The 22,280-nt window shown below is 36.2% G+C and overlaps 1 protein-coding gene across 5 annotated transcripts in view; it reads left to right on the top strand.

Annotated features, from left to right (window-relative positions):
• Positions 1-22,280, top strand: part of LOC136027919 (uncharacterized) — a 40,381-nt gene continuing 18,101 nt past the window's right edge. For 2 of the 5 annotated variants that reach the window (XR_010617697.1, XM_065705354.1), the window contains exons 1-2: positions 1-81; positions 8,848-8,961. Coding sequence is in view for 1 of the 5 variants with exons in the window: in XM_065705353.1 (XP_065561425.1) it covers positions 5,545-5,588 (44 nt within the window). In the remaining 4 variants the exon portion in view is untranslated. Of the gene's footprint in view, positions 82-5,428; positions 5,589-8,847; positions 8,962-22,280 lie in introns of all 5 variants that reach the window. The other 3 variants (XM_065705355.1, XM_065705353.1, XM_065705356.1) reach the window with 3 other exon arrangements.

The raw sequence follows: 22,280 nt of genomic DNA on the forward strand, positions 1-22,280 counted from the left end.
AAAGGAAGATAATGTAGTTGGCTTTTTATCCTAGGCTAATAAACGCCTCGTCTGTACTGTTATCGAGTTTCAATATGAAAAGTAGGTCTAAAAGCCCGTTTTTCATTTTCTATGGGCAGACTATAATGTTCCTAATAAAACGTATTTCTTGATTAAGTTCTAGGCTAGCATAAATTAATAGATGTTAATTAGTTAATAAAGTAGACTAGGTCTATCTGGTAGAACTCTAGTTTAAAGGTTCCTTGCTGGCTTAGAAATTAGGTGAATGAATTTAAGGCCAAGAATGTGCCCGGGAAGGTATTTTTAATCTACAGAATCAAAACTTTTATTATATCCTGCGTTTCAAAGATTAAATAGGCCACATGTCAGAATGATGCCTAGCCTAGGTTACCTGAATTTTGAAGAAAAAACTTTTGGGTAAAATTCTAGTTAATTGACTTCTTGCTATATCAGAAAGGGTTTAGGTTAGGAAAATGAAACTTTCAGGGATAAATCTTCAGACTAAAGTATGTCCTGGGAAGGTATTTTGAAGCAACTACCTCCACTCCTTTTCCCTCTAGAGGGCCCTGACCTTTGATGACCTTTAGAAATACGTATGTTGAAACCTTGCAAAATAGATCTTCTGCTTAATTGAAATACAACAAAATTGTTTTCAGCTTCATAACTTTGCTCAATTCCATTTTATAAGGATTTAAAGATATGCAAATACATTTCCTAAATTTTGAAAAAACACATTGATATAGCTCAAAATTCTACTCAAATAACAGGAATTACATTTTCAGAACTAAAGGCAGAGAAAAAGCAACTAGTAACTGAAAATTAAGGTAAAATGTTGTTTTGTCAAAATTTCAATAAGTATAGACCTGTCATGTAGACAAATTTCAGGGCCCTCTAGAGGGAGAAGGAGTGGAGGTGGGTACCTTAAAATACCTTCCTTGGACATACTTTTTCCTGTAGACCCATCCCTGAAAGTTTCATTTTCCTAACCTAAACCCTTTCTAAGATAGCAAGAAGTCAAATAACTAGAATTTTACCAACTTTTGTCTTCTTTTTTCTGTTTCAATCTTTGCTAAATCTTTCTGTTTTAATCATAGCTAGCCTAAGTCTATAGCCTACACCTAATTGAAATTTGATCTTAAATTCAAGTTTTACATTCATTGAAATTTCAAATGGAATTCATCCTCCTACCCTAATGGTTAAATACAGGCTACAGCCCAAATTGTAGCCTAAATATATATGAAAACTTTGGTTCTTTTGGTAGATTATTAACCAATATGAAATAAAATGAAAGTATAAAAAATTTAATGCACAAATAGGCTATTTTTCATTTTGGTAGAATTTTTCTCCATTTAAGGGGTGGTTTTCTAAAAAAAAAAGAGATAATTTTCTAGTTTATCTACTTTTGATATCTTTGTAAGATGTTTGATTAGGAAAATGAACCTTTCAATAATGAAACCATGGCCAAAAATAAACACTTGGATGGTATTGCCAAGCCTCCATGTTAACCATCTTCTGATTTCTAAGTCTTAGAAATTTGCTTACTTAACAAGCTACTTAAGCTATTAAAATTTTAACTAGCCTACTTAACTAATTGACATTTTGACAACAAAAATTTAACCTTAATTTTCAGTTATAATTTATGTTTAACCCACTAAAATACAAGATGAGTAGAGTAAATAAAAGATAATGAAAGAAAAATAACACAACTATATGAGAGATAAAAAATATACAACACAACCATAACTTAACTAAAAAATGAATCTCTAAAAAATCAACACAATTACAAAGTGAAAACTAACAAATAAATAAACAAACTAAATAGTGGAATGGGCCAAGAGAATCAACATAATCCACTTTAAATTTTGAGCCTAACTTCTGCAAAGAAGTAATAATTACAAGTCCCAAAATACCAAATTGTTTTCTTGTTCCTACAAGACTGGGGTAAATAAAGCCAAAACTTACAATGGCAGAAATATGATATACACAATTTAGCCCAATTCTTTTATTTTCAGTATAGGTGAAATACCAGACAGGAAAAGTATTGAATGATTACAAAAGCTACTATATAGTAATGCAAGCAATTTTTGAGAATAATGACAACAATTAGCCACTATTTTACCATAACCTACTTTAAGTTTTTTTTTAACATCCCATACAATATTGGTCCTAAAAGCTAATAGATTCAAAAAAATATGAATGCCTAACCACTGCAATTCAGAGACACAACAGACAGAGAAGTTAGAACATGGAAGACAAATTAGCATAGACCTTGCATTAAAGACTAGGTATTCACAAATATCAATATTCAATGGCAGACTTTGGAAATACTTTGAAATAGATGAAACAGAATTCAAGAGCCTAGATCTAGAACAGCTTAAACAAAATATATCATCTGCAAATGCAATATAGGCGAAATTTCCAAAATTAAAAGAAAAAGAGTGTATAATTCTGGGTAGCATAATGTGTATACAAATACTGAAAAGATGTGGTGAAGGAACACCATCTTGACACACTCCAGAATGGATTGGAATATTCTCATAAAAAATAGAGTGAAACTTTAACAATACATGGGAATTCCTATACCAAAACTGAAGTACCCAAACAGTTGTATTCAATGAGAAGGTTTGATTAATTCAGTTTATTTAGAAGCCAACCAACCTGCAATAAAACATGACACACATAAACAGCAAGTAAAGCTTTACAGGCAGCACAAAAGGCAATAACAAAAAAACAAGCACTAAGCATACAGCATCTTCCTTTGCATAAACAACAAAAATAGCAAAATTCTTCTGAAATATTGTAATAACATAAACCATAATTATGTCTCTCACACATCATTTTGTGATTCACAGATCAAAAGTTTGTCTTGGTTTTATGGGCCTTCCATATCTTAACAGGCATGGACCAAGTAGAGCCCTGCTTGTATTGGTATTCTTGTTATTGTTCACTGGAGCTGGATTCAGAGTTGCAAACAGTGTGGCTGCAACATCACTAGTTTTGTCAACTCTAAACCTTATTGGGGTAGTAATGGGTGGCCTGGTAGCATATGGCTTTTTAGGGGACTCTGTATCCTCAAGTAATGGATCTGGTGCAATAAGCTGGTTCTCATCCGGGACTACTACTGGTTTGTGTGGAATGTTGATTTGGTTTCTGTTGGAGTACTGAATCTGGGTTTTAAATGTACACAATTTCTTCTTTCAGTACTTTTGTTTTCAGCTTGTACAAAGTAAGATCTAGGCTCAGGCGTTGACAGAACTGTCCCCTTCTTCAACTGTTTTTCTTCTATTGACAGTTTCATCCAAACTGTTTGTTTGGGCTTTTCTCAGGTAAGTCTCCTGCATGCTGGTTATAGTGAGTTTTTTTCCTATACTGATTTCTTTCATGAACCCTGATGATGTCTTTTCTTGGTATTATCTTGAGATGCAGCTGAATGGTTGGTAGAATTGACCTTGGAGTCCTGCTCATGAGCTGTTGTGCTGGTGATGAAGATCCACTGATAGGAGTACTCATGTACTCTAGGAGACCAAGATATGGATCTGCCTTGGAGTCAACTGTCTTCTGTATGATTCTTTTTGCCATGTCTACTGCCTTTTCTGTGTCCATTTGACTTTGGGAAATTTGGGCTTGATGTACAGAGCTGTATGTCATACAGTTGTAGAAATGTAATGAACTCACTGGATGAGAACTGTGGTCCATTGTTTGACCAGATCTTCAAAGGTATGCCATATCTGGCAAAATGGGACTTGAGTTTGGTGATGATTACCAATGAGGTTTTGCAGTTCAGCTTGTCAATCTGTTTGAGAAATGGCTATAGTAATTGCTAGTAATAAGGTAATTTCTTCCCTCCAACTGATAGAGGTCAATACCAATGATTTCCCATGAGCCTTGAGATAGTGGGGGGATAACATTGTCTCTTTGGTATTGCTTGGTCTGTATTCCCCACAAGATTCACAGCTTTTTAAACCTTTCTATTTTCTGGTTCATTCCAGGCCAGAATTTCAGTTTTATTAGATTTTCAGTTTTATTACATTGTCTGACCAGAATTCATTACAGTTTGTGCTTTCCATTTGGTTTTTTCCATTCCCATGTGGGGTACATGCAGGTGCTGTAGAATGTTTGGCTGGATGGTTGGAGCAATGACAATTTGGTCAGCCTTCAATATGATGCCATTGACAACTGCTAGCTCTTCTCTGAAATTCTAGTACAGAATAATGGATCTTGGACAAGACTTCCTGACAGCAGGCCACCCTTCCTGGATAGCCTTGGTGAGGGTTTGCATTACTGAATCTTGCAGATTTGCTCCATTTTTGTATTGCTGACCAGAATATGTTTAACAAATGAGTTTACATGAAATTCTATCTCATTTTGAAATTCGTCATTTTCTTCAGATGGGTGCAGACTTGACAGGGCATCAGCTACCAGGATGTCTTTGCCTATAATATTGTAAACCTCCAAATCATAGGCCTGTATCTGATAAATCATCCTTTGCAACCTTGATGGTGCCTGAGAGTAGCACTGTTTCATCTCATTCAATGCTTTTGTGGCAAATGCTACTATCTTTCCATGAGTTAGGAGTTCTACCCCAAGGCCGTGCTTTGATGAATCTGTTTTTAATTCTACTTCTTTGCTTTGAGCATCAAATGCTTCTAGGTTATGACAAATAGAAACCTTGATCTTTTCCATCTCTGATTTGTGAACATCTGTCCACTGGAATGTAGCCTGCTTTCCTAACTCTGAATGAGTGGTTTAAGGCGGAGAGATTTGGAGCATAATAGGATAGAAAATTGACCAATCCTAAGAACATCATGAGCTCTTCCTTGCTTGTTGGATATAGCATGTCCTTTATAGCTTGAAATTTCCTTGGATCAGGTTTTATATATTCAGCTGTGATGATGTGGCAAAAATAAGGGATAGTTGGAGCACTGAATATACATTTTTCAGGGTTGAATTTTACCCCTTCCCTTCTGGCCCTCTCCAGCACATATATAAGGTTCCTATCATGCTTGTCATCCTTACCAGATACTATTGTGTCATCCACAATCACACCTAGTCCCTCTAGATTGCTGAATATTTCCTCCATTTTCTGTTGGAAGATGTACTGAGCACAGACAATGCCAAATGGCATCCTCATGTATCAATACCTTCCAAATGGTGTATTAAAAGTTGTCAATATTGATAATTCATCTGATAGTTTGAGAATCCAATATCCAGACTTTGTATCTAGTTTGGTGAATCTGTTGTGACCATGGAGCTGTGCAGCTACATCTTCAAAAGTTGGCATGGGGTAATAGGGTCGTTGTATAGCGTTATTTAGATCCTTGGATCTAAACACAAACACAGAGAACCGTTTTGTTTTTCAACAGTGACAATCGAGTTTACCCACCCCATTGGAGTTGTGGCCTTTTGTATAATTCCCTGTTTTTTCCAGCTGTTCTAACTCACTTTCCAGCTTGTCATGAAGGGCAAATGGTTTGCGTCTCACTGGATGTACAGTTGGCACAGCGCCTGGCTTCAGATGTATGGTGCATTCACCTGCAATAAAAAATGACACACATAGACAGCAAGAAAAGCATTACTGGCGGTGCAAGGTAAGCACAAAAGCTAATAACAAAAAAACAAGCAATAAGCATACAACTGGAAGAAAGTTGAGGAATATTGACTCCAGAACTGACAAGGGGAAACATAACTTGAGCATGAAAATCACTGTCAAAAGCTTTAGACAGGTCCAGGGCACAAACATGGACCTCAAAGCCACTGGCTTAAGCCTTTTAAAAGACAGAAGTTAAAACATTGTGGGCTGCTGGCGACCAATATGCCATCTAAATCTAAACTGATTTTGACTGTTATCCATAATTTCTGTTACAAAAGGTAACAAAACATACTAAAATTATTTGCTAACATTATGGGTCTATAGGAATCACAACTTAAAGGATCCTTTTTGTGATTTAGCACTAAGGTTCCTGCACTGCTTAGAAAGGAGTTAGGCACCAGAGAAGATGCCAAGCACATTTGGAAAAGCAGCTGCAGGCGGAACACTAAATCTTGCTACTCTGTTTGGAGGTGGGAGACAGCAATACCATTATGATCATTAGGTTGTGATTTAATTTGTTTAATACTTTTAAGCACTTGTTCCCAGGAGACTAGGATTATATGATTCTGTTTCAGCTTCAAGGGAACTAAATCACTAAGGAGATACAAGAAACAAGAGTGTATAGCATAGTTAATAAATGTGAAAATACTAGAATAGTGCTTAATCCAAGAATCCACAGGAATAGCATCGCCAGAAGCTTAGGGTTCCAGCTTACAGGAATTGATCACTTGTCTCAGTTGAGAAGCAGTTTTGGGAAATTACGGGCCATTATACCATACACTATGCAGATACTGCTTGAATTCTTCTTTGGTCTTCTTTTTAATATTAAAACCATGGCCAACATTTAAGCAGCCAAAGGCAATCCAGATATGAAGTCCTAACTTCACTCTATTTTTAATGCCTTTGAATTTGGGGACATATTTCAAATGGGACTACAAGTTTTTAAATAAACTTGGACACAAGTGACAGCAGCAGCTTCTGCTTGTTTCAAACAGGCAACAATTTGAAGGTAATGTGTGCTTAACAGGGAGTGAGCCTTTGCTAAATAAACACTAGTGCACAGCAAGCTGAATGGGATTTGAATATTTGAGAGGAGAGCAGCAAGGGTAGAAATGTACAATGGAAAGTCAATTTTCCTCCATTGACTTTTATAACACCATTTCTTATCAAGCGGGCTGCCAATTATGGGCAACTGTGATATTGAGAAAGAAATGGAGACACTTCAGGATATTGGGAGATGGTTGTAATCATGCTCATCCACATGTACATCCAAGGAAGACAATGAGTTCCACTATTATGATTGTATGCATGTCTAGCAACTTTTAGGGCAATGCAAAAACCAGCAAGTAAGGACTCTAAAATAAGTTCAGTGTGGCTTGACTTATGACGATGACAAATAACTTATTGAGGAATATCAAAATAAATAATCGCAAAATATATAAAACTATAAATTAAAATGAGTGTTGAAATATTGTCAGAATGATTTCCTGCATTGCTGTGTTGCTCCAGGGTTGTATGGCTGTAGCTTGTTGTGGTGCCGGGTGTTGTGCTTGTTTTGTTTGGTGGTAGGATATCGTGATGCTTCTGTGATGAGAGAAAGCCATATCCGAAGCCCATTAGAAGTTCGTGCCTCCTTGTTTCAAGCGTTGTTAGACCTGACAGAACAAAACATTCTTCATAAGGTAGCAGTCTATCCCCCAAAATCACTTGCAATGCACGCTTTTTTATTCCCTCAAGTTTGTTAGGTTGATCTTTTGTGAGACCAGCGTGCCAGAATGGGCAGGCATATTCTACAATTGGTCTCATGTGAGTTTTGTAGTAAGTACGCATTGCATCTTTGCTTAGATTAAACCGGCATAATTTTGCCAAAGACCTTTGTAGAGGGATAATTTGGGAAATTAAATGATTTTTATGGTCGTCCCATGTCAATCTATTGTTAAAAATGACACCCAGAATTCTCGTTTTCTGAACTACTAGTATCAGGTAAATCTGGTATTCTATGCTTTAAAAATGAAATCCTCATTATTTCTGATTTGTTCTATTTATGGTGAGTTTTTTTGCTGAAAAATCTTGCTCCAGTCTTGTTACCTTTTCCTGTAGGTCTAGGATTTCGCTCTGCTTCTGTAGCGAACTTTGTGCGATCTTTGTGCCATGTAGCCATAAAAAAGGGTGAAAACCTTCCTTGCATTTTAATATCTCCTCATGACTAGAGGTATCAAAAGCCTTCCTGACATCTGCTTGTAGAAGCTCAACAATTGCCTCATTATTTTAAAGGTGGGCTACCATTGTTTCAAAAATTTTTACAAGGTAGTGGCTTGTACTACACCCCTGTTGTAAGCCGTATTGTCGGGTGTCTGTTATTTCGCTGAATCCTTGTAGTTGCCATTTGTTAAAAAAAGTTTCATGAATATTTGATAATAATGGAGTTAGAGAAATTGGTCGCAGATTGCCCAGTTCTTTGGGGTTCATGACTTTCGGGACGTGATTCTTTGCATAAATCACAGTTGAAGTTGCCCATTAGAACCCAATTGTATCCTTGACTTTCAGTATTTTTGATCAGACTGCTGAGAGAGGAGCACACAGTTGCAAATTTTGTTAGAGAAGAGCCAAAAAATTATCAGCGGTACAAGTGGTACAATACAGGAGTGAGGGGTAAGGATTGTTTAACTAGGCATTCAAGTCCACCCAAGGGTCTTCCTCTAGTTTTAAGAGGTTTTGGCAGGGTGTGTCTTTTGTAGATACATGGGAATCAGCACATCTTGGACATTTTATAGCTTGGTCACATTTTTATTCTTAGTTTCTAATTTAACATCAGCTTTTTTGTGTGTTGTGAGGTTTATTGCCAGATTTACTAAAGCACAGTAAGGACTTGTATGCATATCAAAACGTCTAGGAACGTCTACAAGTAACATTCGTTTTTGATTGTAACAATGTCTGTGCATTTACATCAAACAGATTGATTAGGCTACTCTTATTGCATTTCGCTGCTTTCGCAATCCTGAAACGATATGATTTAAAATGATAACTTTAATGGCATGCAATATTTGACATAATTTTTTTTCAAATAGAATTTATTCTGCTGTAATTTGGAATATTTCCCTGGAACATAGCAACGATGGGAAATATTTTGTTGTTTACTGTGGAAAACACAACCCAAAGGAAAATTCATTCTCCAATCATTTTAGTATGGAGTAAAATAAATTTAGCTGTACTATCTTAAAGACTAACCATCAAAATTACCTCTTTCATTATTTCAGGACCCAAAGGTAGCGGCAACGGGTAACCTGAAGTATCTGTAGGTTATGGAACGACCAGTGGAAGGTACTCTTGATTTGCCTTTGTCATAAAAACAACAGATGTGAACAAGCAAGGTATGTCTTTGTATTTTAAGAGATTCTGCATGGAAAAGTTTGTTTTTGGGTCTTGTAGCCTTTTCTGAACGTTTAATTTAGTTTAATTTTTAGGTCATTTTCTCCTGGTAAACATCTTGGTGAATGAGTATTAACCACGTACTACTATGAAACAAAATATATTTTTAGGTAATAGAAAATGTTTATATTTCAATAAAATTAGCTTATATAATCTTTACTTTTAATGGAATGGAAAATTGACTGTGTTTTTACTATATTAAATAAAAAATAAGTTTTTTCAACTTAAAGTGTTTTCAACTGTGTTAAAGTTAGTGTTAAAAGTTTTTCAACTTAAGTTTTTTCAACAAAGCTAAACGCTTAAGTTTGGCTCTTTCTCTCAATTCTACTTTTTAAAACAGTTAAAAAACTTTAGCGTAAAGAACAGGACGTTGATGAGGAAGCAGCCCCTTTCATATACGAAGTAATTTCTGTTCGTTTTAAGTTTTAATGTCGCTCCTTACTTTCAGTAAAAAAACCCTGTTTTTTTAATTTAATTTCTGAACGTTTTGAATCAATGCATGTTTTGATTTTGGCTCTCCTCAGAGGAATAATTAAAACCAAATTAGCATTTTTTATATATTTTTTTGACTAAATGGCTTTCTCATAGTTTTGATCGAATGATTTTGAGAAAAAAAAAGGAGTGGGGGAGGAAGCCTAGTTGTACTCCGATTTTTTAACTTAAAAAGGAAACTAGAACTTTTAATTTTTTGCGAATGTTTTTGTTAGTAAAAGATATACGTAACTTATAAACTAGCTTACGTAACGAACTTTTGTATTCTGATGTTTTTATTACATATATGAGGGGGTTCACCCCCTCGTCAGTACCTCGCTCTTTACACTAAAGCTTAAATTTTGTCCCAATTCATTAAGAATGACCCCTGAATCACAAAAGCCGTAGAATAAATAGTTAAAACTACTAGAAATACTTTAGCGTAAAGAGCGAAGTATTAGGAGGAGGTGAACCCCTCATATGCATAATAATTTCTGTTTGTTTTAAGCTTTAATACTGCTCCTTACTTCCAGTTGAAATTTTTTTTTCATATTTATTTTTTCATTGTGTTTTTTTTTAAATAATGCTAGATAGTCCTGCGCTCCCTTCATGGAAATTTTCTTCTCCAAATATATCCCCCAACATATTCCCCTCTTCTCAACCCCTCCCCCCAAACAAAAAATCCCAATAACCATTACTATATGTAAGCACTGGTCAAAGTTTGTAACTTGTAGCCCCTCCCACGGGGACTGTGGGGGAGTAAGTGGTCCCCAAAGACATAGTTGTAAGGTTTTTCGACTACTCTAAATAAAATGGCTATCTCAGAATTTTGATCCATTGACTTTGGGAAAATAATTAGCGTGGGAGGGGGCCTAGGTGCCCTCCAATTTTTTTGGTCACTTAAAAAGGGGACATAGTACTTTTCATTTCCGTTAGAATGAACCCTCTCGCAACATTCTAGGACCACTGGATCGATACGATCACCCCTGGAAAAAAAACAAACTAAAAAACAAAACAAAAAAACAAATAAACACACATCCGTGATTTGCATTCTGGCAAAAAATGCAAAATTCCACATTTTTGTCGATAGGAGCTTGAAACTTCTACAATTGGGTTCTCTGATACACTGAATCTGATGGTGTGATTTTCGTTATAAAAGTCTATTCTATGACTTTTAGGGGGTGTTTCCCCCTATTTTCTAAAATAAGGCAAATTTTCTCAGGCTCGTAACTTATGATGGGTAAGACTAAACTTGATGAAACTTATATATATATAAAATCAGCATTAAAATACGATTCTTTTGATGTAGCTATTGGTATCAAAATTTCATTTTTTAGAGATTTGGTTACTTTTGAGCCGGGTCGCTCCTTACTACAGTTTGTTGCCACGAACTGTTTGATTCTGCTAGGAAAAGTTTGTTTTTGGGTCTTGTAGCCTTTTCTGAACGTTTAATTTAGTTGAATTTTTTAGGTCATTTTCTCCTGTTAAACATCTTGGTTGATGAGTATTAACCACTTACTTCTATGAAACAAAAATATGTTTTTAGGTAATAGAAAACGTTTATATTTCAATTAAATTAGCTTATATAATCTTTACTTTTAATGGAATGGAAAATTGACTCTGTGTTTTGATTAAATAAAAAAATAAGTTTTTTCAACTTAAATTAAGGAGCAATATTAAAAAACGAAACTAACAGAAATTATTCCGTGTATGAAGGGGTTGCCCCCCTTCTCAATATCTTGCTCTTCACGCTAAAGTTTTTAGCACTTTAAAAAAACTCCTTATTCAAATTCAATAGCCCTCGTGGTTCAGGAGTTGTTCTTGATAAATTAGACAAACCAAAGTTTAGTGTAAGGAGTAAGGCATCGAAGAGGGGCAACCCCTTCTTATACAGAATAATATCTGTTTTCTTGAGTCTTAATATTGCTCCTTACTTTCAGTTTGAATTTTTTTTTTATTTAATTTTCTTTGTTTTTCATATAATGCCGATAAATCTGGCTCATCCTCCATCTGACCATCCTCTCCTCACGAGAAACTCCTCCGTGGAAAGTTTCTCCCAGTAAATAAAATCCTTCTGATCAATTCTATTCTTGCTGAAATTTCCCCTTCTCGCTCCGTAATATTTTTTTCAGTGTAGTCAGTTCAAAAATTCTCCGTAGCGTTCTTTTATTTGCAAAAAAGGTTTTAATCGTTTTTACGATCACTTCAGAAATCATCCGTCCATACAAATTATTTCCCAGTAATTGAAACATGCTGAAAGTTTCCCCTGAAACATACTCGCATATTAAAGTGAGTAGGCAAAGAAAACATAGGACAAATAAAAAGAATTTCGTAAGGGTATTTGGTCAAAGTACCTTAGTGTAAAATTTCCCCTGGAAAGGTCACCCGAGGAAATTTACCTCTGAACGGAAAATTTGTCTGATAGAAACGAACACAAAGCACAAATCCCCCCCCTCTCTCCCGAAAAATCCGTATACTTCCTAATAACAAACTATACGTAAAGATAAAGGCGAACTTTATAAGTTAAAGAACTCTCTCCTGGGGCTGGGAGGGGGTCATGTTGTCTTCAGAGGCATTTTTTTGGGCCTTTTTAAGTATGCTGAAGCAAATGGCTATTTCAAAATTTTTATCAGGAGATTTTGGGGAAAAATGAGCTTGGGAGAGGGTCTAGTTACCCTCCAATCTTTTGGTTACTTAAAAAGGACGCTAGAACTTTTAATTTCTGTTCAAATGAGCCTTTTCCCATTTTTTGGTCTGATTATCCCCCCAAAAAACAACAAAAAAATAAGCACGTATCCATAATCTTTCTTCTGATAAAAATATATAGTTCTTACTATATATTTTTCACTATAAATATAAATATATAGTTCACTTACCTTGGTAGTGTTACACAGTGTTACCTGGTATGTTTTTTCACAGTTAAAAAAATATAGAAGATTAGGAATAAGTTCGCAAACAAGGATTAGAATATTGGAAAATTATGACAGAGGTCAAATATAGTTCTGAACATTGGGCGCTCAGAAAAGCGGAGGAAGATTAGCTAGTTGTTTCCCAGAGAAATCACCTGCGAATTGTTTTGGACATCCCACCAACTGACCGTATATCAAACACAAGATTGCACAAAAATGTAGTTCGTTCCCGCTTTCTAGGGCTATAATGAGAGAGAGGTTGAGATTGCTAGGCCACCTTTTGCAGATGAAGGATGACAGATTGCCAAAACTTCATTTTCTATCTTAATTGCAGCAGTGTTATTCTCATACATGCATTAATCACCGTAACACATTTGTCTGGTATAACGTACAAGATTAATATCTTCGTGTATTCTCTTCATTCAGCTGAATCGAACGCATGCTTGTAATCTATAAGACTGAAGTTTCGTGTCTGAGGACTTAAACTTCTCTTAAAACTTTATCAATAGCATCTCTCAAGAGTATCATCATGCTAAATAATTTGCCAACTATAGAAACCACGCTAATGCCTCTACAATTACCGCACTTACTGTTATTACCTTTCTTATACAGGGTTCTGTTCAGGCTTTTCCTAATATCCTGAGGCACTTCCTCTTTTTAATATTCATAATCTTTCGTAGCTTATTTCTAACCTCGTAGCCACCATTCTCCACACCTTTCCCCTATTCAAAACATATTCTCGAAATTTTCTGGCCATCTCTCTTTAACTCTTTTCTTATTACTGATTTTAAGCTCTCCTCTTTAGCATTCAACTCTTCCCGGAAAGCTTCTCTAAAATTTTCATTCTTGAGCTTATCAACCTTATAGCCTCCCGAGGGGTATGTTACCTTTCAAAAATTTAAGCTTTAAATTAGCACTAAAACTACTTAATGGTCACCTTTACTTTTACCATCAATGCCCTATCATCTTTTATTGATCCAGCCAGTCTTTGGTTTACAATAGCATAGTAAAGATTAGCTATCTTACCATCTTATGAATACCATGTTAACTTATGGGCTATTTTATGACCAAATTCTGTATTTGTTAATGCTAGATTAAGACCTGGACAAGCTTGGTGCAGTATGTAGCCATTACTGTTTTATTTTCCTACACCAAGTTTTTCCTTAGCTTGAATACCAACTATCCCTATTCCTACTGACCCAGGCCTTAAAATATCCTAAAAAACATCATACTTTTGCCTGGTACCCTGTCCATGTGTTCTTATAATTGTATGTAAGTTCAATCTGATTCAGTACTATATCTATTAGTGGATAATCATAAATTGAATTTACCAATTAATGAATCAAGTCAATTTAATTTCCTTTAATATAGTTAAATTCATTTAAACAAAGGAATCGATTAAAAGTAATGTTACATGGTGGAATTTAAAACAGAAGTTAATTTTTTGAAAAGTATTCTGACTTTTGGGTCTAAAGATTTGTTCTTTGAACTCTTCTTTGTCGTTTGGCGTAGCTAACTATTTCTTTTCCCTTTGTTACGGTTAGACTTTTAAACACTTCGGGGCTAAGAGAACTTATTTTTAAGGTTTATTCAAGAGATTAGATGACATGTAGGAGTGAAAATTGGCTCTAATCTTGACACAGAAATTGTGTCAAGATTACCTTGTGTCAACACTAACGATTTTTTTGCAAATTCGAAAAACTGTCAAAAAACGCCAAAGGCTAGATGGTGGTAGTGCTTTTTTCGTTCGACCGAATAAACTAACCGAATAGGCTAATTGTCCGGGGTAAATATTCACCAGGATTGAATTGTCTAGAGAATAAATTCATGAAGAAGAGGGATTTATCTGTGGTGTTGCCAGATTTCGGGGGATTACTTAAAAAACGATCAGAAATAAAAAATTAAGTTATTTCAACTGAAAGTATGAGCCACATTAAAACTTGAAACGAATAGAAATTATTACGTATATGAGGGGTTGCTCCTCCTCAACATCTCGCTCTTTACACTGATGTTTGAATTCTTTCCCAATTCCTTAGGAACGATTCTTGACACAGTGTTCATTTAATTAGAAAATAATTTTTTTTAGTGCTAGAAACTTTAGCGTAAAGAGCGGGGTGTTGAGGAGGACCAATCACATCATATATGTAATAATATCTGTTCATTTAATGTTGCTCTTTAATTTCTGATGATTTTTTTTTATTCAATTGAATTTTGGACCTGCGAGCCAACTGTCGACGGGAAGGCGACCAAAAAAAAAGCAAACCTTCGAAATCAGCTAAAATTGTGCATACCCTGCAACACATCCGGTTGGAATCAGCGTTAACATACGCATCGACTCTCACTTTTTTTCTGTGACTTACCTAATGAATTTATTGTAAAAATTATAATTTTATCGAATATATAAATTTTTTAACCTTCAATATATTGCATTATTTGATTTTTATTTATCTGCTGAAAACGGTCCTTGGGAAGTGGCCCGTGGGTTGATGGTAAAGACATTTCAAGATTACTAACACAATATGGCCTATGCTATTAGTTTCGTGAAAATGGCACATCAAAAGTGGGAGCACTACATGTTTAATTTGACCTGTGCTTTCTATTGGTTGCTTTATTGTGTTGCGAGAGCAACACTTTGGTTTTGTCCTGTTTTTGTTTTGTTTTTTGTTTTCCTATGCCGCCGATGTCGGCTTATTCCTGGAAACTGGTAAGGGTCTAACCTGTGCGGTTTTTATGGAAAGTGTAGACCTCAGGCCAGATTGATGAATATGGCACTACATTTTGGAAAGCTCCGCAGAACTCTTGCCTGGGGCCAAAAAGCTATCCGTTACAGATAGCTCCCTTCTTTCGATATTCTTTTGTTATTGTTGTTTTTTCAACGCTGAGGAATAGCCTTTGATCATGTGATTACTGATCGCGTTCTTCTTTGAACATAACGTTTTAAAAGCTTCGATAGGCTTTTGCAACACATATGTTGCTTTCGCAACACTTTATTCGGCGAAGCCGGACGAAGGTTGCCGCAACACTTCACGTTGCTCAGGCAACGTAGGTCTAATTTAATTTTAGTTTCGTATTTCATAGTGCTATTAGTGCTTTTAAGGCCACTTTGTTGTCGGTGATTTTTTGTAGGGAAAATGCTCGAGTTACGGTGGAGATAATTTAAAGACCATGAAAACTAGAATAACCAAGTATTGACTGCTATAAAAAAAACAAAAACAAAACAAAACTTCAAAATTCAAAATTTTCTTACTATTTAAAAGAGGAAAGTGATTACTGTCATTGTATATATTAAAATAAAAATTTGGTTTAGGTAAAAAGACGTTAACTTATAACTTATAAAACAAGCGGTTCTTTTGTATCAGCCAGTACACACTCGAGAAGTGAAGTTAGGTTAATCGCAATGAAATATAGCCTTGATGTAACCTTTGGTTTATATCACAACATCTGCTACATAGTTGCATATTTAAGGGAGGGGGGGTAAAATGTTTGAGCAGCGCCCTCAACTTAGACCCTCTCCCCTCTCATATGCAAATATATAGCCGGAAAAAACGATTAGAAATTAAAGTTTTTCAAATGAAAACGAGCCAAGGAAAAATTTGTAGGCTGAGTCGTCTGAAAGAAATCTTACTGGGGGGGGGATTACAGCAAGGAGGGGTTTGCTGTTAGAAGGGGGATTTTTTTCTTGGAGATTGAGCCAGATATAACGGTATTATTTGAAAACCGATCAGAAATTAATTGAAAAATACATATTTTTCAGCTGAAAGTAAGGAGCAACATAAAAATCAAAACGAACGAAATTATGCCGTCTATAAAAGAGAAATTATGCCGTCCTCAATACCTTACTCTTTAAGTTAAAGTTTGACTGATCGTCTGAATTTTATAAGAACAGTTACTCAAACACAGGGGCCGTTTATTTAGAATACGAAGTTTTTAATTAAAGGGTGTAAAGTTTTTAGGGTAAAGAGCAAAGTGCTGAGGAGGAGGTAACCCTTTCATATACAAAAGAATTTCTGTTCATTTTGAGTTTTAATGTTGTTCCTTACTTTCAGTTAAAAAACGCTTGTTTATTTATTAATTATCTAATTAAATCACCATTGTGTTTCAGGAGTCATTCTTAAATAATTGTAATACAAAGTTAAACTGTAGCATTAAAAACTTAGCATTGCGAAGGGGGAAATTAATTTCGTGTAAGGAATAGTCTCTGTTCGTCTTATGTGGTTATGCTACTCCTTATTTTCATTTGCAAAAACTTTTTTTTATTTCCCTGTAACTTAACGTGTTTTGTTCAGGAAATGGGAACCTCCTGGGAAGGTGTAAAGAGGGGGGCTTTGAATAGATGAAGGAGGATCGTGTGTAGCTGTGTTATCCTCAGGAGGATTGGTGCTGTGGTGAGTTGTTAGTAGTAGTAGTAATTTTAATATGGTCGGCGCTGTCCTTCCCATTTAGAGTTATGCATAGGCCTATATTATGGAGTGGGTGATGTGTGAATATGTATTAGATGTGGAAGGGCGGGGTCTCTGATGCTTGAGCCTCAAACGAACCCAGCTTAATAATTTATTATTATTATACAATATTTGAATTCTCTTTACAGCTACACAAGTTTGTCATTCTACCACCCAAACATCTGTCCAAAGACTAAGAATTTTCAAAAAAAAAAATTCTTAATTGTATTCTTGTTCAAGATCTCTGTAAATATTTCTCAAGTGGCCTATGGATGGGTCTTTCGAGAGATTACATAAAAAAAAACTAGTTTTTTTTAACCTTAAGTAAGGAGCGACATTAAAACTTAAAACGAACAGAAATTACTCCGTATATGAAATGGGTTGTCCCCTCTGCAATCCCTCGCTCTTTACGCTAAAGTTTTTAATTGTTTTAAAAAGCAGAATTGTGGCAAAGAGTCAAACTTTAGCGTAAAGAGCGAGGGATTGCGGAGGGGACAACCCATTTCGTATACGGAGTAATTTCTGTTCGTTTTAAGTTTTAATGTTAATTTAAGTTTAACGTATATCAATCCCAGTTTTGCTACTTTATGCACTTCCAGGTTAGCTAGGACGATGAAATTTGGCAGGCGTATCAGGGACCGGACCAGATTAAGTTACAATCGTTTTCCGATTTGACCATTTGGGGGGGGGGGGGGGGGCTGGTTAATTTGGAAAAAAGTTGAAAAAATGAAGTATTTTTAACTTACGAATGGTTGATCAGATTTTAATAAAATTTGATTTTTGGAAGGTTATCGTGTCTCAAAGCTCTTATTTTAAATCCCAACCGGATATGGTGACATTGGGGGGGGGTGGTTGGTTGGGGGAAACCTAAAATCTTGGAAAACACTTAGAGTGGAGGGATCGGGATGAAACTTGGTGGAAAAAATAAGCACAAGTCCTAGATGCATGATTGACATAAGTGGAACTGATCCGATATCTTAGGGGTAGTTGGGGGGGAGGGTTAATTCTGACAAATTAAAAAACATGAGGTATTTTCAACTTACGAACGGGTGATCGGATCTCAATGAAATTTGACATTTAGAAGGATATCTGTCTCAAAGCTCTATTTTTAAATCCTGACCGGATCTGGTGACATGGGGGGGAGTTTGGGGGGGAGCCTAAAATAATGGAAAACGCTTAGAGTAGAGGGATCTGGATGAAGTTTGGTGGGAAAAACAAGCAGAAGTCTTAGATACATGATTGATATAATTTAAACGGATCCCCTCTATTTGGGGGAATCCGGGGGGGAAGGGTTAATTCTGAAAAATTAGAAAAATAAGGTATTTTAACTTACGAAGGAGTAATCGGATCTTCATGAAACCTCATATTTAGAAGGACCTCGTAACTCAGATCTCTTATTTTAAATCTCAACCGGACCCAGCGTCATTGGGGGGGGGGGACCGGAAATCTTAAAAAATAGGTGAGATCAGTATGAAACTGGATGCGAAGAATAAAAAAAGTCCTAGATACGGGATTGGCATAACCTGAACGGATCTGCTCTCTTTGGGGGAGTTGAGAGGGAGGGTTAATTCTAAAAAATTTGTAAAAATGAGGTATTTTTGACTTTCGAAAGAGTTATCGTATCTTAATGAAATTTCATATTTCGAAGGACCTCGAAACTCAGATCTTTTATTTGAAATCCCGACCGGATCCAGTGTCATTGGGTGGGGGGGGGCCGGAAATCTTGGAAAACGCTTAAAGCGGAGAGATCAGGATGAAACTTGGTGGAAAGCATAAGCACAAGTCCAACATAGGTGATTGACATAACCAGACCGGATCCGCTCTCTTTGGTGGAGTTTGGGGGGGGGGGTAATTAGGAAAAATTAGAAAAAATCAGGTATTTTCAACTTACGAACGGATGATCAGATCTTAATGAAATTTGATATCTAGAAGGATCTTGTGCTTTAGAACTTATTTTAAATCCCGACCAGATCCGGTGACATTGAAGGTAGTATGGGGGGGGGGGGGCAAACCAGAATTCTTGGAAAACGTGAAAATCGAGGTATCTTACGAATGGGTGATCGGATCTTAATGAAACCCGAAATATAGACGAATCTTATGTCTCAAATGCTCCATTTTCAATTTGAATTGGGTTTGGGGACATAGAGAGTTGGAGGGGGGAAACAAAAATCTTAGAAACCGAAAATCTTGGAAAACGCTTAGAGTGGAGAGATCAGGATGAAACTTGATGTATAGAATAAGCACAAGTTATAGATACGAGATTGACATAATTGGTACGGATCCGTTCTCTTTGGGGAAGCTGAGGTTGTTAATTTGGAAAAATTAGAAAAATTGAAGTATTTTTAACTAAAGAACGGGCGACCGGATCTTAATGAAATTTGATATTTAGAAGGAACTCGTGTCTTAGATTTCTTGTATCAAATCATAACCAGATCTGTTGACATTGGGGGGAGTTGGAGGGAGAAACCGAAAATCTTGGAAAACGCTTATAAATATCGTAGATTCGTGATTGACGTAACGACCGGACCCGCTCTCTTTGGGGGATTTAGGTGGTGGGGTTCAGTGCTTTGGCGAGTTTGGTGCTTCTGGACGTGCTAGGACGATAAAAATTGGTAGGCGTGTCAGGTAGCTGCACAAATTGACTTGATAAAATTGTTTTCCCCGATTCGACCCTCTGGGGGGCTGAAAGGAGAGGAAAAATTAGAAAAATTAAGGTATTTTTAACTTAGAGTGAGTGATCGGATCTTAATGAATTTTGATATTTAGAAGGACCTTGTGACTCAAAGGTCTTATTTTAAGTCCCGGCCGGCATTAAGCCTCTGATTTTCCTTTTAAAGCAATCTATTGATTCTTAGAATTTTGCTAGAGCTCATGCCACATGAGCTCTTGGCTGTTCCAACCTCGTCACAAGTGTCATATGAGCTCTTAGCTCTTGTTTACGTATAAATTCGTTTTTGCGACAATCCACTCCCCTCTAAATATTATGGAAGAAGTACTAACATTATTTATTTCATACAATATTAAAATACCCCCGGGTATTTTCCATACATTTTGCCAACATTTACTCCTGTTTCAATCTGTTTACTCATAAACTTATGGTGCTTTATCATCCGGTTTTATTTGATTCACTTGACGTGCATCTGGTCACAGAGTACACTTTGAGTATTTTCTTTTGTAGTAAAAAACCCTAATTGAGTGTTTGTTAAATATTGAGCCGTCCACATTCCTAACCTACGAATAAAGTGATGCCTTTTCTGTGTTCTTACCGGATATATTAATCGTTGTTTGTCACAAATCCAATATGGACCTTCAAAGATATTTTCCAACTGAATGTAAGGAGCAAAGTTAAAACTTGTAGCGAATAGAATTTTTTTTTTTATAATGCCAGGGAATCTGACCACTTTCACGAAAAAATCCTATCGACGGATATATCCTCTAGACAATTCCATCCTTGTGAAAAACTTCCCCGGACCACTACCCTTAAGATCTCTTCGTGTGAAATTCAGCAAAGACAAAGCAAGACATAAGAAGAATGTCTTATAGGAATTCTGGCAAAATCCCCCAGTGTAAAATTTCCACTGAAAATTAACCCCCTGGAAACGTCCCTCCCCATGGAAAATTCTCCCTGTGGAAAATTTCCTGCAGAAAATTCATCCCCCAACCAGAAATAAAGTATATATACTTCCCAACAACAAATACTAAACTTTAACAATGGGCAAATACTATAACTTAAAAGACCTTTCCCCAGGGATTGTGATGGGTTATGTTATCTTTAAAGGCATAGTTATTCGGCCTTTCAGCTATACTGAAAAAAAATGGCTATCTCAAATTTTAAATGACCAATTTTGAGAAAAAAGGGCGTTGGAGGGGACCTAGTTGGCCTCCAATCTTTTTGGTCACCGGTCGAATGAGCCCTCTCTCGATATTCTTGGACCACTGGGTCGATACGATCACCGTTGGAAAATGAAACAGCAAAAACAAAGAAATAGCACGCATTCGTAATATTTCTTCTGGGAAAACATACAAAATTCTACATTTTGGAGAAAGGAGCTTGAAACCTCTCCTGTATGGTTTTCTGATACGCTGAATCTGATGATGTGGTTTTCACTAAGATTTTATGACTTCTGGGGTGTTCCCTTTTTTTTAAAAATCAGGCAAATTTTATCAGGCCAAAAGCCTTTGTTGGGTAAAACTAAACTTAATGAAACTGATATATTTGGAATCAGCAGAAGTCGATTCTTTGAATATATCTGTTGGTATCAAACTTCTGTTTTTTTGAATGTTTCGGTTACTATTGAGCTTACTGACTTACAGCTCGTTGTCACGATATTTTAGATACGGTTTATACTCTGTTAGCGTCACCCTTGTTAAAACCGGTTTACCTGTAAATTTACCTGCGTTCACCTGCGGTTGGTTTGTATCCAGTCACTTTTGATTTATTTGAACGGACGAGAGATCTCAATTACTGGTAAAATGAGCATCCTCCAAAGTTTCTAAAACCATGAGGCAGAAGTGGGGATGACTAATGGGCAGTCCCCCTCCTATACGGAATGAGTTTTGCTCATTATGGAGTGTAATGTCTCTCTTTACTCTCATAATAACAGCGTAAACCAGAAATATTCCCAGAAATCAAGAGAGATTAAATATCAGTTTCACTGAAAGCCCCCCCCACCAAAACTATCCCCCCCCCAAACAAAAGTCTTGGATACATCCCTGTGGATTTTATATCAATATATACCTTCACTCTTTCACCGCCTCTCCCTTAGAGCTAATTATGTGTTTATGCGAAGGTTCATTAAGAGTTTGGATGTTTGATATTAAAATACACTCTTTGAGGCATCGCCCTTTCTACCTAGCTACAAAACAATCATAGAACCCCATTGGAGAGTCTTAAAGCCCTCATACGCAAATGTTTGGAATTGTAAAACAACAGGAGATCTACCTTACACAGTGAAATTTGTATAAACCAAAAAATATTTTGACTTGTTTGGAAGGGATGAAAATGCCTCAAAGGGCGCATTTTAATACCAACACATCAAAACTCTCATGGACCCTTCAAATAATACAGAATTAGTTCTAAGAAAGAAACAAGAGGATGGTGGAGGTAGAAATTGATGTGTAATTCCCAGGACCATATTCAGGACTTTTGTTCGGGGGCTGTTTTCTTCGGGGGAGGGGAACAAAGCTTAAAAAACACATCAAAAATGTGAAATATATTTAATCCCTCTTAGTTTCTGGGAATATTTCTTGTCTACCCTGTTACTATAAAGTAAACAGCTCCATTATCAATATGAACGGAACTTATTCTGTATAAGAGGGAAACTGCTGCTTCCTCATCCCCACCTCTGTCTTATGGTCATGGAAACTTCGGAGGATGCTCGTTTGATCAGAAATAGAGAGGTCAGAGAACCCTTTTGTAGAAGTTTCAATATACTAAATATC

Source organism: Artemia franciscana, chromosome 6 (assembly GCF_032884065.1).
Source record: "Artemia franciscana chromosome 6, ASM3288406v1, whole genome shotgun sequence".
Classification (NCBI taxonomy): Eukaryota; Metazoa; Arthropoda; class Branchiopoda; order Anostraca; family Artemiidae; genus Artemia; species Artemia franciscana.